We start from the raw sequence: 19,362 nt of genomic DNA, 5'->3' as shown, positions 1-19,362 counted from the left end.
CAACATGCCATAGTGCACTAGTCACAGTATTTAAACTGAATCTTTATTACAAAACCTGCTACATTTAATATAGGCATATGGAAGAAAAAAGGTGGACAACTGATTTTTTAAATGAAAAATTATGAGAAACAGCTTTTCTTCTATCAAAATATGAAAGACTAAAAAAATTTTTTTTTTAAGATTTTATTTATTTATTTGAGACAGAGAGAATGAGAGACAGAGAGCACGAGAGGGAAGAGGGCAGAGGGAGAAGCAGACCCCCTGCTGAGCAGGGAGCCCAATGCGGGACTCGATCCCGGGACTCCAGGATCATGACCCGAGCCGAAGGCAGTCGCTTAACCAACTGAGCCACCCAGGCGCCCCAAGACTAAAAATTTTTAAGACTGAAAAGATATGGCACAAAAGATACTAAACATCACTGCTTAGAATATGAATTAACAAAACTTCTGATAAGTAATGTGGGATCTTCATACTCTTTAGATAAGTTAGTTCCCCATAAGACAATAGTAAAAAGAAAAGACAAATTCATCATAAAGATATTCATCAAAGTGAAAAATATAAAGCAAATTCAAGGTCCTAATAATTAATGAAACATCAAACAATACCTTCTATATTATAGGGTATTATTTAGTCCTTAAATTTCTTTTATATTAAGAGTTTTCACTTAATACCAATTACAACACATGGTATACATAAATCTCTCCCAATCATAAAAAAATGTATAGTTTTATAAATTATTAGTGGTTTTAAATCTCCTAGAACATTTGTAATTTCCACCAACTAAGGTTATCACAGGAGTTAACTATACCATAAAGCATATATAACAGAAAAACTATGCAACACTGTGGTAAGCAACATTCTAAAGAAGGACCCTTCCCCCAAACTCCTGCCAAGATTCCTACCTCCTGGTTATTCAAACATGAAGCTAGGTCATGATAGGAAGAGATTTTTGGGTGTAATTCAAGTCCCAGGTCAGCTGATCTTAAAATAATTGTCTGGCCTAATCTAATCAAAAAAGCACTTCAAAAGCAGTTTTCTCCAGCTGGTAGCAAAAGGGAAAACCAGGAAGATTTAAAGCATGATAAGGATTTGAGGTGCTGCTGCTGGCTTTGAAGCCTGAAGTGTCCAAGCGAGAAGGAATTCAGGCAGCCTCTAATAGTAGAAAACAGCCCCCCGCTGACAGGCAACAAGGAAACTAGGACCTCAGACCCAGGAACTAGAACAATTCTGCCCACAACCTAAATGAGGTAGAAAGCAGATTCTTCAGTCTTCAGATGAGAGCCCAAGCCAGGCAACACCTTGATTTCTGCCTTACAAGACCCTGAGCAGAAAACCCAGTTCAGCTTGCCCAAACTTGTGACCTACAGAACTGTAAGACAACAAATGAGTATTGTTTTAAGTCCCTACATTTGTCATAATTTCTCACACAGCAATAGAAAACGAATACTAATAATGTGGATATTTAAGACCCTAAAAATTCCTAAATGATCCAGGCTTTAAGTGCTCCTTTACCTCTCACGCAATTAAAACTCTCTCTCTTGGGGCGCCTGGGTGGCTCAGTCAGCTAAGCAACTGCCTTTGGCTCAGGTCATGATCTCAGGGTGGTGGGAATGAGCCCCACAGGAGAGCTCCTTGCTCAGCAGGGAATCTGCTTTTCTCTCTCCCTCTGTTCCTCCCCCCGGCTCGCATGCTCTCTCTGTCTCAAATAGATAAATAAAATCTTTTAAAAAAATAAAACTCTCCCTCTCTCTTCCCAGGACTGTGATGCAAAGCCCCAGGAGCTTTTTTTGCTTTCCAGCACTCCCAGTCTCCACTGAATGTGCTGACTTCAGTACTCTCCCAAGACAGCTGCTGAAACTCACAGGAGTATGCTGCTCATGTGAAGCGAAGCCCTGGAAGAAAGTGCAATTTCTGCAGGTGGGGTTGGTAGCCAGTGGGAGGTACACAGATCTGATTCAGTTTAACAGCCATCTCCCCTTTCTCCCTTGCAACCCATACTTCAGTGTGCATGCCACAAACTGTTCCATACCCATTTTGCAGCTCTCAAGACCCTCATTCCGGGCACCTGGGTGGCTCAGTCGGTTAGCACCTGCCTTCGGCTCAGATCATGGTCTCACAGTTCTGGCTCAGGTCATGGTCTCAGGGCTCTGGGATTGACCCTTGTGTCAGGCTCCGTGCTCAGAAGGGAATCTGTTTCTCCCTCTTCCTCTGCCTCTACCCCCCACTTGTGCTCGCATGCTCTCTCTCTAATAAATAATATCTTTTTAAAAAAATGACCCTCACTCATTTCCCCTACAAAGAAGAAAACTTAATTCCTTTCCTTCTCAATGGCAATATTTTTATTCCCCTTTCACAGGTGTCCCTACACTATGTCCACCAGCCAGATCTCTTCCTTCCAGTGAACCAGCCAACTCCTTTACCTATGACACTTTCCATAATGTACAATGGGGAATACCCAGTTTTCCCTTCACTGCAGCACCTTAATAATAAGGCAGAATGCATATGTTCAAGGGGAAAAAAAAGATACAAAACTATATATTGTTTACAAGTATAAAATTATATTCCCAGACATGATGGGGAAAAGAGAATATATTAACAAAGCAATATTCTTTGAAAGCAGCAATTTGGAGAAATCTGTAGAAGAAAATCGTGTTTATATGGATGTTAAATTAGAAACTCTTTGCATTGTAAGAAGACACAAAGGAAATATACCAAAATAATCTCACCAGTGTGGGAAATGGAATTATGGGTGAGTTGCTCTTTTTTTCTCATATTTCCACATTTTCTATATATGCATGTTTTTTTGTTTTTTAAAGGAAGAAAGCTTTACTGAGAAAAAGAGAGAGGGAAAGAGAGAAAGCGAGCTAGCTACCTTCTTCCACCTCTGCATGTTACCTACCTTACAGCAACCATATGCAAATGCATAACAACCCATTATAACTAAATGAGATTAGATATTCAATATAATTCCAATAGACAAAAGTAGGTATTCACATTTACAGGCAATTTAGAAAAGAACAAGAGTAAAAACATATTTATGATGAGATATACCCATGTTCTAGTAATAAAATGGATTTTTTGATCACTGAGCTAAGTCATGAGTTAATGTGGTAGGAGCTAGAACCACGGTGGAGATGCATCTCAAAGCAGAAAAAGAAGGAGAAATAACTGGTCTTCTCCCCTTTTCCTGCCCTCCAGTCTTCTATCAGTGCCTCCAACTGGCCAAACCCACCCAGAAGCCTGCTGGTAAGAGAGCCTAGGAAATGTAGTTTGCAGGGATTTGCCTCCTACAATAGAGAAAAAAGCAGAAGGGCAGGAAATCCCAAACCCAGCTTCATAATATTCCTTACTAAATAATGAAGATATCATTGTATTTATATATAATTCCAGTATTTTGTAATATGAGTGATTTTATAGAAAATCTCATTTTCACAAGGTAGACAAATAACATCCATATTAACACAGAGGCACATACACATACATGCACATTCCTAATCATCTGAATAAGCAAGATTGTAATACTAAATCTCTACTGGGCATAAAAGCAAACTATTCAAAATGAGTAGTTAATACTTAAGAACAACAAAGGTAGATCTGAAATTGCTATAGAAAATCAACAGTATCACCAAATAAGCATTCACAAAGGACATCAAAATGCAATCAGCATAAGAATAAATTGTTATCAAAATGACCCCAGAATGTCCTTTTCTTCAAAGAACAAAAAATCCCAATACAACATATGTGAGGGGAAAGGAAGCCTAGATCACAATCTTCTTTATGTACAAGGCTAGGGAAAAGCATGTAAAAATAATTCAGGGGAAAAAATGGTAACTTTCTGCCACTCTTCACTTTTTTCCTTTAGCAGGCTCAAATTTTATTTATTATATTCTTTTTATTACTTGTATTCAGAATTTGAGGGAAGGCACAACAGCTTTAGACTAATGTTATAAATAACATTTCATCAAAATGATGTTGAAAATAACACTTCTGCTTAAAAAAGAGTAGTAAAGGGAAAAATATTTGGCCTCTTAAATGGGAAAAAAAAAAACTGTAGGAGCTATCCCTATGTTGGTAGAACTGTATGCATATACAGATAGTCTCCGACTTAAAATGGTTTTACTTACGACTTTTTGACTTTACAATGGTACAAAAGGAATGCACATTCAGTAGAAACTACACTTTAAGTTTTGATTTTTGACTTTTTCCTGGGCTAGCGATATATAGTACCATACTTTCTACTGATACTGGGCAGCAGCAGTGAGCCATAGCTCCTAGTCAACAACAGGATCGTGAGGGTAAGCAATGGTTCTGTACCCATACAACCATTCCGGCTTTCACTTTCAGTAAAATATACAATAAATTCATTGAGATACCAACACTTTATTATAAAACAGGCTTTGTGTTAAATAATTTTGCCCAACTGTAGGCTAATGTAAGTATTCTGAGCACATTTAAGATAGACTAGGCTAAGCTATAACGTTCAGTAGGTTAGATGTATCAAATGCATTTTCCCAAAAAAATGCATTTTCAACTTAAAGTATTTTCAACGTACAGTTGGTTTATCAGGACGTGACCCCATCATAAGTCAAGGAAGATCTATACATATACATACGCATTACAATCTACATAACTGAAAAACCAAGATTTGAATATGAAATCCATTCTGTCAAGAAAAGCAAATAGGACTGCCAGTGTCCATTCAACCATAGTTTCACCACAAGACACACGTGGAACAAATCTCTGAAATGAAAAATGTTTATAGAAGCTATTAAATTTTAATTGGTCTAAGTATTATTCCTTTCTTACAAAGGAACAAGAGACAATAAGGGGAAATGTAATAATAATTATCCCAATACCATGGAAAAGCTAAATCTGTTAAATCTACCATATATTATGTTGAACAACAATATCACTAAAATGACTTTTTTTTTTGAGAGAGGGAGAGAGTGGAGGGAGGGGGAGAGGGAGAGAGAAAATGTTAAGCAGGCTTGCGGAGCCTGAGTTGAGGCTCAATCTCACAACCCTGAGATCACAACCTGAGCCGAAATCAAGAGTTGGACGCTTAACCAACTAAGCCACCCAGGTGCCCCAATTCTTAAAGAGTAAGTATATTACCAAGAAATTAAATTAACTGAGTTATCTGTGTGAATATTTTCAAAAGAATTTTGATACAACAAAATACCCTTAATATTAAATAATTTTCTTCACTTATTTCCTCCAACATAGTATCCAGAACTGAACTTCTAACGTGCAAGTGCTAAAAAGACCTTGGAACCAAAGGAGGCAGGTAGATTTAAGTACAAGGATAACTCCCAAAGCATACAAATAACCATCAAATAAGATCCAGGAGTAAACTATATAATTATTCCTATTTAATTTTCTATTTTGAAAGGGAACAACCGGGTGAGATTACTAAAGCAAAAAAAAAAAAAACCCTATGATTTTAAAAAGTGATTATAAAATTAATTCCTTCACAATGAAGAAGTTGCCTTAAAGTTCAATTCCACTACAAAATAACGTCTCTTCAGAGAAAACCAATTAAGAGCAAGAAAAAAATTATTCAGGGAACATTTAAAATAATTTAGGAAAAGTTATCAGCAAGATCCATTACTATAATAATCACAAATCCTCCAGCAGGCAACATCTGGTAAATCAACATAAAAATAAAAACAATGACATATGAGCAAAATTGTTAAATATTCTGAAATATATACTTCTCTATAATGGAGATTCATTCTTTCTTTCATCACTCCCATCTGTCCCAATCATTAAAGATAATCCTCCTTATTCAGCGAGTATTTTATTTGCTGAAAATACAGGGTTCCAATGTTGTAAATAAATTTATCAGATATTTTCTATTAAGGTTCTTAGGAAAATCTAAAAACAGTATACTATTACCTTTATAGAGACTTTGTTCTGGTAAATTATTGCTAGTCTTCAGTGCTGCTAGAAAATGATATTGATCTGTTTCTACATTTGAATTTTGTACACCAGATCTACTAATAAAAATTTGCATGTAATATTTAAATATATATTATAAAACATAAAATACAAGTTCTTTCTGAAATAAGGAAAGGTATGAACAAAAGAATAGTAGAAGGGAAGAAAGAACCACAAATGAGGGAGACACCTCATTGGGAAACTTCTATTAAAGAAAGAAATAGCAAGATTCTAGACTATCCATGACACTCTAGTTGAGATCTATAAGAATCATTACTCCTCCAACTGCACGTTTCATGTACTTTCTCCCTGAATGTTTCCTAAGTTAAAAAAATTTTATGAAAAGCTATATAACAAATTCTCTCAGTAAAAGTAACATCCAGATCACTAAATGCCTTAAATAGCACAATATTTAGAATGTACAACTGACCCTTAAACAACACAGGAGTTAAGGACTCTGACCCCTTGCACAATTAAAAATTGAGTATAACTTTTGACTCCCCAAAAATTTAACTACTAAGAGCCTACTACTGACCAGAAGCCTTAACAATAACATAAATTGTCAATATTTTGCATGTTATATGTATTATATACTGTATTCTTACAATAAAGGAAGCTAGGGGAAAATATTATTAAGAAAATCATAGGGAAGAGAAAATATATTTACAGTACCAGGTATTTATCCAAGAAAATGCACACAGAAGTGGATCTGCGCAGTTCAAACCCGTGTTGTCCAAGGTCAACCGTAGTTTTCAGTTTAATAATTAACAATAAAATACTCGGTTTGAGATCAGTTCAACAGTACAAAAGATTTTGGGCTTAACCTTATAAAACTGCCAATTTTGAGCTTGTTTAACCTATAAAACTAACAATTTCATATGGCTCACCTAATACATATCTCAGAACTCTCAGCAGTACATTAATTATCTTCAATAATAAATGCCACTTTGATTCATGCCAGAGAATTCCCACAATCTTCAGCCAGAAAAGGATGCACCATGGAATGGGGTGGGCTTGGAGTTGTTTATTGAAGAGTTCTGAATATATTTGGCAGGAATTCAAAACCTGCGCTTTGCATATTAATCAATGGTTGCATTTGTGATTATTCAGAAAGGAAAACTAAACAAAACATTCAGTTTTTAAAGACTGTGAAATGATAAACACCTTCAGTTTCTCTGAGTTATAACTAAAATTCACCCAAAAGTCAAAAATGCACTGTTAAATATCATGCAGTAATAAAAGAACTAAAGACATTCATTTAAAGAACATTTGCAAAGACTTATTTCTTTTATTCAAACTGTAGGGTTTTTATAGCTCAACTGGGTAAAAGGAACCAGTCTAAGTACCAAACAGAGTGGACAACTATTAATAAAGGAGCAATAAACAAAATACACACCTCCTCCAAAATTACCTCTTCCTCAAGATTATTCAGGAGGAAATAATCCAGCTGTTTTAATCAATCCTCGTTCCTCTTTAGAAAGTAGGCAACAGACGGGGGAAATGGTCCAGTACAAAGGGTACTTTTGAAAAGTCTAAGAAAAATGTACCAATGGTCTCGCTTTTATCTTAAAAAAAGAAAGGAGAGAAGAGAAAGAGAGAATAGAAAAGAAAGAAGAAAATTCATATTAACATCTAATAAATAATAAAGCAGGTAATAAAGATAGGATAATAAAACAGAAAAATTCAGGGCATTTTCAAGGAAAAACAAGTGTTTCTATTTGTCCAGAGAATGACAGTATCATTCATTCAAAAAAAAATATTAGTAAGAATTTATTATGCCAGGCACAGGGGATGAAACAGTAAACAGAAGCGACAAAGTCCCTATATTCAAGGAGCTTATAATCGAATGGAAAAGAAAGATAATAATGATACAAATTACATTTGCAAGTACTATGGAGAAAATTAAAGCCCCGTAAAAAAGGCAGAGAGGAAGGCAGGGCTATTATTAACTCTAAGAGAGTGAGTAAAGGCAGCACTTAACTGTAACATTTGAAGAGACCAGAAGGAAGGAGCAGAGCAAGGTTTCCAGATCATGCACTCCCCAGGAGAAGAGAACATAAATACAAAGGCCCTGAAGTGGTAGAATACTTGGCATATTTGAGAAAGAGTGAGGAGGCCATATAACTGGAGCAAAATGATGTATAACAAATGCAAGGATTCTGACCTGAGTGACTGGAATGAAGTTAGTATTATTAACATAAACCATCAAGTTAAAAGGAAGTAACTCATTTCTGGGAAGAGGAAAGCTGAGATTTAGTGAACCTCCATAGGTCACAGTTTCTATAGGATCTTCCAGTGGGGAATGAATTCTTACAGAGCTAGAGATACGGACATGGAAGTCATCTGTATAGAGATGACAGTCCGATCTGCAGGAACAGTAAAGAAGTGGGAAGAAACAAGCATAAATAAACAAAATACAGACCCCCTGTATATGCCTGCATTTAGCAGGTGGGAAGAAGAAAGGCAGAGGAAAAGAGCCAGCCAACCCTTCAGGAGTGATTGTGGCTGCGATTACATGTGTGTGAGAAAGTATGCGTGTGTGGGAGAGAGCACACATGTGCACACACGAGCCAAACACACACGTGTCTGTTTATGAGAAAGGAAAAGGAGAGGGCATGTGCTGAGGCACACATACATGTTAACAACATTGAGCATTAACTTGTTATCTTCCTCTGTAAAATTTTTGATATGTTGGAAATTCAGCATTTATAACTTCTTTTAATTTTCAGGGCTATGGTTGTTAGCATCTATGAGCATTTTGACCAAGGACCATACATTCTATTTTGTCAGTAACAACTTCTTTACTACATACAACATGACCTGTTTTAGCCATTAGCCTTGAACATGCTGATTTTAATGGTAAAAAAAAAAAAAAACAACTCAAGTGAGAAACTGTTCCCCCAAAAAATCCTTGAGAATTAACAGGATCCATTCTGAGATTACTATATAATCAATACTAAAAATAAAATACACAATAAAACACTAAGAAGTATGATGTAAGGTGGTTTTAGTTAAAATATTCAGAACTGGGGGCGCCTAGGTGTCTCAGTTGGTTGAGCGACTGCCTTCGGCTCAGGTCATGATCCTGGAGTCCCGGGATTGAGTCCCGCATCGGGCTCCCTGCTCGGCAGGGAGCCCGCCCTCCCTGCCCCCTCTCTGTGCTCTCTCATTCTCTCTCAAATAAAAAAAAAAAAAAATCTTTAAAAAAAAAAAATCAGAACTGGTTAAAGATTATCTCTTCAGGTTTTTTACCTTATCTTTTTAAGAACCTAACTTTTCACTAAATTATTTCACTGCTAAATAGTTGCAAATAAGTATTTCACTTAATAATTAAGAAAAAACTATAGTTTTTATTAGATTTTTTATAATGCTTATATTATAGCTATTTAGTTAGAAATTTATGAAGAGTAATAAGTAAACTATAAATCACAAAAGGATAGGGTACTACTGTAGGGTTTGTTGTTGTTTTAATTTTAAAATGATTTAGAACAGATCAATTATTAGTAAGGAGAGTGAATCAGTAATCAAAAACCTCCCAACAAATAAAAATCTAGGATCAGACAGCTTCACTAGTGCATTCTACCAAACATTTAAAGTAGAACTAATACAAACCCTTCTTAAACTCTTCCAAAAAATAAGAGGGAACACTTTCATACTGATTATACAAGGCCAGCATTACCTTGATGTCAAAAGCAGACAAGGACACTACAAGAAAAGTAAATTACAGGGGCACCTGGATGGCTCAGTCGGTTAATCATCTTTTCAGCTCAGGTCATGATCTCAGGGTCATGAGATCGAGCCCTGCCTCAGGCTCCTCACTCAGTGTGGAGTCCGCTTGAGATTCTCTGTCTCCTTCTCCCTTTGCCTCTTCCCCACAAACACACTCTAAAATAAATAAATAAATAAAATCTTTAAAAAGTAAGTTATGGGACAACATCCCTGATGAATATAGATGCAAAATCCTCAACCATATTTAGCAAACTGAATCCAACTGTACATTAGAAGGATCATACACCATGGTCAAATGTGATTCATACAGGGATCAAAGGATGGTTCAACAGCCACAAATCAATCAACATGATACACCACATTAACAAAATGAAGGATAAAAATCATATGAGCATCTCAATAGATGCAGAAAAAGCATCTGACAAAATTCAACATCGATTTATGATAAAAATTCTCAATCTGGATGATATACAGGGAATGTACCTCAACATAAGGGCCATATATGACAAGCCCACAGCTAATATCACACTCAATGATGAAAAGCTAAAAGCTTTTTCTCCAAGATCAGGAAGAAGACAAGGATGCCCACTCTCATTGTGTCTGTTCAAAATGGTACTGGAAATCCTACCGGGAGCAATTAAGCAAGAAAAAGAAATAAAAGGCCTCCAAATCAGAAAGGAAGAAGTAAAACTGTAACTATTTCTAGATGACATATTATATACAAAACCCTAAAGACTCCAACAAAACACTGTCTGTCAGAACTAATAAACAAATTCAGTAAAGTTTCAGAATACAAAATCATTAAAACAGTTGAGTTTCCACACACTAACAGCGAGCCAGATTATTGAGTATCTTCTCTTTTTTTTATTATTTATGTTAATCACCATACATTACATCATTAGTTTTTGATGTAGTGTTCCATGATTGTTTGCGTTTAACACCCAGTCCTCCATTCAGTACGTGCCCTCTTTAATACCCATCACCAGGCTAACCCATCCCCCTACCCCCCTCCCCTCTAGAACCCTCAGTTTGTTTCTCAGAGACCATAGTCTCTCATGGTTTGTCTCCCTCTCCGATTTCCCTCCCTTCATTCTTCCCTTCCTGCTGTGTTTTCAATGGGATGCTAGCACCTCCAGGGATTCATTGATCTGATAGAGGTGTGGGGCTTGTCTTTGCTGAGGCTATTTTCCATCTCTGCAGAGAAGTTAACCTGCAGAAAACTAATAGTACAAATAATTCCCATCCATAAAAATGCAAATGGTGTCTAGTGGAACTAAACAGTTTTGCCAGTTTTTGCATCCATTTGCATCTATGTTAGCATGATTAATCTCTAACAGTAAGGCACTCTGAATTCTCCTTTGAACCAAATCTCCTTTGAATCAAGTTGTAACACTTGACTGGTTCCTTCATTAATTAATGAGTTAAATAAATATCCTTGGCATGTGTTCATTTTATATTTGTATGAAAGTCATGATTATATCCTCTTTAAACTTTATCTTTCAATAAGATGAATACAAGATTATTTTTATCCTTTCTCAAAAACTCACAGTTTTTGAGGTTATACATCCATAACTAACTAGAATGAGATTAAGTATTAAAACATAGATATGAACAACATATTATGATAAGTAAAACAGAACCATTTGGTTCTATTTTTATTTTTATTTTATTTTATTTTTCTATCTGAAAGGTTTCAGAAAGCCTTACATCTTAAGTTACAATTACAAAAGGCAGGGGCCAAAACTTGGGCCAACCCAGTCCAATGCCTGTTCTTGTATAGCCCATAAGCTAACATTTTTAAGTGTTTGGGGGGAAAAATATCAAAAGAAGGATGATTATCTAATGGCATGTGAAAATTACATAAAATTCAAATATGTGTCCATAAATAAAGTGTTACTGAAACACAGCCAAGCTCATTTATGTATTATCTATGGCTACTTTCATGTTACAATGACAGAGCTGAGTAGCTATGCAAGAGACCTTATGAGGCACTCTCATCAATTCATACTGCTGCTCAGCACACCATAAACTGCACTATGGAGTTACAAGTCCACAGCACTGCAAGTTCCACATGTATCACCATACCATGTGCTTAAAATTACCAATTTGTACACAACATGTAAAAAATAAGCCAAGAAGAGATAAGTGGACTATGAATGTCATGTTTTTAAGGCACAGGAGAATGTGGGTTTCGTTATCAAATAAGATGGCAAAATACTGTGTTTATTATGTGCTGACACTACAGCTGTGCTGAAAGAAAGAATATACATCAAACATTACCAAACTATGCACTCATCACAGTATTCTCAACTCACAGGAAAACAACAACCTGAAAAGTTAGAAAACTCTAAAACAGAGTAAATGAGTAAGCCATCACACAGAACTTCTTCACAAAAATAAAAACAAGACTGCATCCAAAGTAAATGCCCAAGTAGATCATTTGTTAGCAGAGCAAGGAAAGCCACTGACTAATGGTGAATCAATTAAATCATGTATGACTATAGCAAAGAAATCCAGAGAAAACAAACTGATTTAAGCCTAATAGTCTTTCGGTAAGTACAGGCTTGAAGACTTGAGGGCATTGAGAGCAAAATCAAGAGTCAATTTAAAAATGAGGCAAATGATTTCAAGTGGTTTTCCTTAACTCTGGATGAGTCAACAAATGTGACCAATACTGCTTCGTTGCTGAGGAGTCAACGCTGAGTTTAAAGTGGCTGAAGAATTAGCCCCTATGTATAGTCTGCCTAGGACAACTACAGCTGACAATATTCTGAAATAAATTCAACAAACATTAATTCAGTACAACCTGAAGTGGAATCTACTAAGATACTTTATACCAATTTTGGTAAAAAATATGGGTGAAACAGAAAAAGTTCAGTTGGACCTATTTTTAACCTCAGTTACTGAATGCTAAATAGCTTTCATCATTAGTTTTTGCTGCAGATTTGATGCTATTTCTTAATGAACTTAACCTAAAATTGAAAAGCAAAACATAGCTTATCATACTGTGATAAATGTTAGAATCACAATCATGAGCTGTCATACATATTTTCCAAGCTATCAAACATTAAAACAAGGAGATCTCCATTACCACAAAAATTTGCAGTGAACATATTTTCTGAACTCAAACTACAGTTCCAGCAAGGTTTTTCAGATCATCAGTACAGAGGAAATTTCCACACTGCAAAATCCATTTAACTTTGCAACTGAGAAGCTTCAACCTCACCTTTAATTGGACGTTTGTAATATAATGTTATGCTAAAAGGTAAATATCAAGAGAAGAATCTAATAGAATTCTATAAATGCCTTCCAAGAGACAAACAGACTCAATTAAAATCACACGCTCACGAACTGGTGTCCATATTTGGCAATACCTGAGTGAAAAGGCACTTTCAAAAATGAAATATGTAAAATCTCATTACAGATCATCAGTGACATGAATATTTGCATTCAATTTTGATGATAAGAAACATTAACTTAACTACAATTAAGTAAAATCTTATTCTTCACAAAAGGAATTTCACCGTTCTATTGACAGACCCAAACTGCAAAAAGTTATAATGGATTAAATGTGTATCTCAAACTGTTGTGTGGAAAACTACACTGCATAGGATTTTTCTACCCAACCCCCAACAAAAACTGCTTTTCCAGCATTTTAGTAAATGTAATTCCATTCTTCAGGTTGAACATGCCAACAAACTAAAATTCATCTTTGACACCTCTTTAGCTCACTCTGTAACATCCCATTCATCAGCAAAAACAGTAGGCTATATCTGTAGAACTCTCTCCAGAATCTAAGCATTTTTCACCATATCCACCATTCCAGTTCAAGCTACCATTACTGTTCATCTATTATAATAACCTTCTAACTGGTCTTACTTCTTCTTTTGCCTCTCTTTTTAGCCTATTCACAGAAACCAGAGACTTCCTTTAAAATTTTAAGCCACATCATGTCACTTCTCAGCCAAAAATCCTCCAATGGTTTCCCATTTCACTCAGTATAAGAAACCAAAGTCTTTATAACGGACCACAAAAAACTACATGATCTGCTCTCCATCCACCCAAACCACTCTCTGACCTCATCTCCTTCTACTTTTCCCCTGGCTTGTTCAATTTCAGCCACATGTCCTACTTGTGTTTCTTTCAGCTTACTTTTTAATGGTGCGCCACAGCCTTTAACTTGTTCTTCCAATGCCTAAAATGATGTTTCCAGATAAGCATACTACTCACTCCCTCACCTCCTTCTGCTCAAATTTTACCTTCTCCCGGAGGCCTTCTGTGGCCCCTCTATTATAAAGCTAGCAACCATCCTTTTCCACACTATCCTACCACTCTGGAATCCCACTACTCTGCATTAATTTTCTACAATAGCACCAACCATCATTTGACATATTATATATTTAATTATTTCCTTCTCCACCTAACCCATTAAAATATAAGCTGCACGAAGGCAGAAAATTTGTGTGTTTTGTTCAGGGCTCTGCCCACAGAGTTTAAAACATTGCTTAGAACAGATTATTTGCTCAATAGATATTTCCTGAATAAATTAACGAAGCAACATAAAAAATGTTTATGAGGATTCATCAGTTCCTTCTCTTATATAAGTAAAATGTACACATATACATATGCATAAAACTGATTTACCATTGTGCTAAGTGTTTCTTCCCAATCAGGCCGCTCTCGAGGGTGAACATTTCTATGTAGTTCTGGAACAAAATCATCCTCTTCAGAATGTACTGAGGACTTCATCTTCCTAGATATAAAAACATGAGAGACTATGGTAAGAACTCCCAATTCTATGAAAACCTTCCAATGACTGTAATTCAAAAAATAGAAAATTATGTCAGATTTGAAGTTTAATTAAGAGCTTTAGTGGTTAGTATTGATTCCCCATTTGTACTCTGGCTTTCAGAGATCTTTCCTATGTACCCAACACCCGCTTTTATTCCAAAAGATAAATGTAAAGTTAATAATTACGTAATCTTCATGGTCTGTGGTAATTATTATATAAGACTGATTTTATCTGTTTAACACAGTAGGAACCTGGAAAAGATTTGCAACAGCCACCAAAATTAATGGAACTGTGCTAAGCATTAGTAAAATTCCAGGATTAGTAAAATTCCAGGATATGGTACCAATTTATGTAGCAGTGTACTGAACTAGCGCTCTTGAGAACAACAATGAATGCTAAACAAAACATATGAAACATCTTGTCTAAAGGCACAGGAAAGCAATCAATACAAGTAGGAGTTCTGGGGCTACATTCTCTGAGATCCCATGAAGCAAATTCCACATTTAATTATTACTTTCGTATAAGAGATTTTCTAAATCAATAATGGGAAATAAAGCCCAAGCATAATATTGTAGTCTTACTGGACTAAGCTGGCAGAGGTTGGAAGTCACAGTTGCCAAAGCAGATGGGGCTTCAGGGTGAAAAATGACCCCTAAAAATACATGTAGCAAAGAACCCATAAACATGGAAATTCCCCCTGAAACCATCAACTAATTCCAAAGCCTACAAGTACGTAGGACAAGGTGCTGAGAAACCTATACAAAAACAGTTGATAGGCAACTAAAGAGCCAACAGGATATTTCAACAGTCCAGTCATGCTGTAGAGATGGAGGTCGGCAAGCAAGCACTGTCAAGATGGAGGAGCATTGAAAAAAGAAAAGATACCCTGGGCTCTTGTAACTCCAGAAGAGCCAAGCCTTAGGAGTAAGGACAAACTAGCAACAGAGGAACTCTAACAAATCCTAAAACCAAGACTTTATAGCATTAGAAGTACCAGGAAAAAAATAATAACTCTCTTCAGAGGAAAATAATATTCTACAGATCCTCTGCAAATATTTTATCCAATCTAGTATCCAATAAACATTACAAGGCAGGCTTTAAAAAAATTAAAAATAAATTTTAAAAAACAGAAACAAATGAGCAAAAATTGGGGGGCAAGTCAAAACAGAGACTCACATTTGATTCAGACTTTAAAATTATCAGAAAGGGACTTTAAAATGCTTATGATGAAGTTCTGCCTTCTGCTTATGATGTAGTGAAAGCTGTAAAAAGCACTACTCCCAGCCAAACAAGACAAAAAGAAAGACAGCCTAAGAAATCATAACTTTTCTTGAATCCATCAGAAAACTGAGGCAACCAGACAGTCTAAACTCTAAAGAAAGACAGGAATCTCCACGATGAGCTGGTTCACAAGGAATTAATGTTTAGAGCAAAGCAGGAACAAGGAGAGACAAGCTGGTAAGAAGAAATCAGTTAAATTCTCACCAAGTTTTATCAAGTTTTTAATCAAACACTAAAAACATTTATGATTAATATGTTCAATAAAAAAATTTTTAAACTAAATGAAAAGATTAAGAATTTTAAGAGACAACTGGAATCTGAAAAACAATCAAATGCTCATCCTAAAATTGAAAAATGCAGCATCTGAAATTAGTAACTCATTGGATGGGTTTAATAGAACAACTGACATGGCTAAAGAGAGAATTAGTGAACTAGAAGACAGCTCAGTAGAAAATATCCACCCTGGAGCACACAAAGAAAAAAGAGAAATACACAAAACATGAGACTTGGTTAAGAAGGTCTCAGATATGTCTAAATTAGCAAATCAGAGACAAGGAAGATAATGAAACAGAAAACAAGACAACAGCAATATCTGAAAAATAATGGCTAAAAAGTTTCCAAAACTTCTAGAAGTCATCAAAATAGAGATTCAAGAAGTCCCACATACATCAAGCAGGATAAAAAAAAAATTAGGTATATCTTACTCACAACTTAACTAAAATACTCAAAATTTACTTAAAAAACAAGAAATTCTTAAAAGCAGCCAGAGAATAAAAGACAAGTTGACTTCAAAGACACAACAATAACAATGTAGGAGGACATTTCAATGGAAATGAAAAGATAATGGAGTAAACCTTCAGCATAGTAAGAAGAAAAAATACTGCCAACCTAGAATCTTCTAAAATCATTCATTAAAAGTCATCCACTAGGGGCACTGGGGTGGCTCAGTCGTTAAGCATCTGCCTTCAGCTCAGGTCATCATCCCTGGGTTCTGGGATCAAGCCCTGCATTGGGCTCCCTGCTCAGCAGAAAGCCTGCTTCTCCCTCTCCCACTCCCCCTGCTTGTGTTCCCTCTCTCGCTATGTCTCTCTGTGTCAAATAAATAATTAAATCTTAAAAAAAAAAAACAAGTCATCCATTAAAAAAGCAGGGAAAATGGGGTGTATGGGTGGCTCAGTTGGCTAAGTGTCTGACTCTTGATATTAGCTCAGTCTTGATCTCGGGGTCAGGAGTTCAGGTCCCACACTGGGCTCCACACACTTGGCATGGAGCCTACTTAATTAAAAAAAAAAAAAAGTAGGGAAAATAAGTTATTTTCAAACAAAAGCTGAAAAAATTTGCCACCAAGAGACCTACAATAAAAGAAATAGTAGAGTTCTTTTGACTGAAGGAAACTGATCCCAAAACTACAGAAATTCATGAAAAGCACACTGAAGGAAAAAGTGAGAAAATGTAAGTAAATAATGGTTTAAAAACTGACATAAAAATAAAAACAATATCCTGTAAGTTTTATAATAGACATAAAAAAGCACAAAGGGTAGGAGAGACATATGCAGTCAATTAATATAGTAGTTCTCTATTGGCGGGAAATGAAATAAGCACTATTTTCAAAAAGAATCCAGTAAGTCAGATATATGTTGCAATTTTACAGTAACTACTAGAATAAAAGTAAATAACTGTATAACTAAAAAGCTGATAGAGGAGAAAATCTTTTAAAACAAAACATGCTTGATTAACCCAGAAGACAGCAGAGAAAGGAAGAATAAAGGTACAAAGAATGAACAAGACAAATTAAAAAATAAGTATGAAGGTGGTAGAATTCAATTCAAATATATTATTAATAATTATAAAAAAGGACCAGACTAGTTAGCAAACATGTGGAGCAACTGGAACCTTCATTCATTGCAGTTAGGAATTTAAATGGTACAGCCACGGAAGAAAATAGTTTGGCAGTTTCTCAAAATATTAAATAGAGAAATACCATATAATTCTGCAGTTCCATTCCTAAATATTTAACCAAGAAAAATAAAAACATATGTCCACCATGAATTTATACATGAATATTCATACCAGTATTATTTATAATATCCAAAAAGTAGAAACAACCAAAATGCTTATCACCTGAAGAATGGACAAACAAAACGTACCAAAAATCTACACAATAAAAATATTATTCAACCATAAAAACAGAAAGAATGAAATGCTGATTCATCCTACCACAAGAATGAATAGTTAAAACATGCTACATGAAAGTCAGACACAAAAGACCATATATTTTATTACTGCATATATACAAAATGTCCAAAAAGAGTCAAATTCACAGGGGGACAAAAAGTATATTTGGTGGTTGCCAGGGGTTGGGAAGAGGAAGACATGGAAAATTATCACAGGCATACCTCATTTCATTGCTCTTCACTTTATTACACTTCACAGATACTGCATTTTTTACAAATTGAAGGTTTGTTGTAACCCCGTGTTGAGAAGTCTATCAGCAGCATTTTTCCAACAGCATTTGCTCACTTCATGTCTTTGTTACATTTTAGTAATTCCCAGTATTCAAACTTTTTCATTGCTATTGTATTTGTTATGGCAATCTGTAATCTGTTCTCTCTGATTTTATCATTATAATTGTTTTAGGGTGCCACTAACTATGGCTACATAAGATACCAAACCTAATAAAGGCATTCTTCTGATCCCCCCCACCAACTGGCCATTGTGTTCTGACTGCTCCACCAACCAGCCATTCCCCCCATCTCTCTCCCTCTCTTCATACCTCCCTATTCTGAGACAAAACAATATACATATGAGGCCAACTAATAACTCTACAATAGTCTCTAAGTATTCAAGTGAAAGAAGAGTCAAATGTCTCTCACTTTATTTTCATAATTTTTTTTTAGAAGAGGAGAGTAGGGGGAGGGTCAGAGGGAAAGGGAGAGAGAGAATCTTAAGCAGGCTCCACACCCAGCACAGAACCAGATGTGGGACTCGATCTCACAACCCTGAGATCATGAACTGAGCCAAAATCAAGAGTCAGATACTTAACCGTCTGAGCCACCCAAGCACCCCTTTTCTTCCTCAAATGCCTCTCACTTTATATCCAAAGCTAGACATTATTAAGTTTAGTGGGGAAGTTGTGTCAAAAGCCAAGATAAGCCAAAAGCTAGGTCTCTTATGCCAAATAGCCAAGTTATGAATGCAAAGGAAAAATTCTTGCATTTCCTATTCAAGCAAACACACGGATGATAAAAAAGCAAAACAGCCTTATCACTCATAGGGAGAATATTTTAGTGGTCTGGATAGAAGATCAAACCAGCCACAACATTCCCTTAAAGCCAAAGCCTAACCCAGAGCAAGGCCCTAACTCCCTTCCATTCTGTGAAGGCTGAGAGAGATGAGGAAGCTACAGAAGAGGTTGCAACTAGCAGAAGTTAATTCATGAAGTTTAAGGAAAGCAGCCAGCCGTCTCCATAACAGTGCAAAGTGAAGGAGCAGGTGCTGATGCAGAAGCTGTAGCAAGTTATCCAGTAGATTTAGCTAGGATAATTAATGACAGTAGCTACACTAAACAATAGATTTTCAATATAGACAAAACAGCCTTAAATTAGAAGATGCCATCTAGA

General features: G+C 35.8%; 1 protein-coding gene across 2 annotated transcripts in view; it reads right to left on the bottom strand.

Annotated features, from left to right (window-relative positions):
- ARHGAP32 (Rho GTPase activating protein 32) overlaps positions 1 to 19,362 on the bottom strand; it is a 217,963-nt gene that overhangs the window by 186,036 nt on the left and 12,565 nt on the right. For both annotated transcript variants that reach the window (XM_044919193.1, XM_044919194.1), the window contains exon 2: positions 14,314 to 14,422. In XM_044919193.1, the coding sequence (XP_044775128.1) occupies positions 14,314 to 14,422 (109 nt within the window). The remainder of the gene's footprint in view (positions 1 to 14,313; positions 14,423 to 19,362) is intronic.

The sequence above is a fragment of the Neomonachus schauinslandi genome, chromosome 11 (assembly GCF_002201575.2).
Source record: "Neomonachus schauinslandi chromosome 11, ASM220157v2, whole genome shotgun sequence".
NCBI classification, from domain to species: Eukaryota; Metazoa; Chordata; class Mammalia; order Carnivora; family Phocidae; genus Neomonachus; species Neomonachus schauinslandi.
This window is presented reverse-complemented; position numbering and strand designations above follow the sequence as displayed.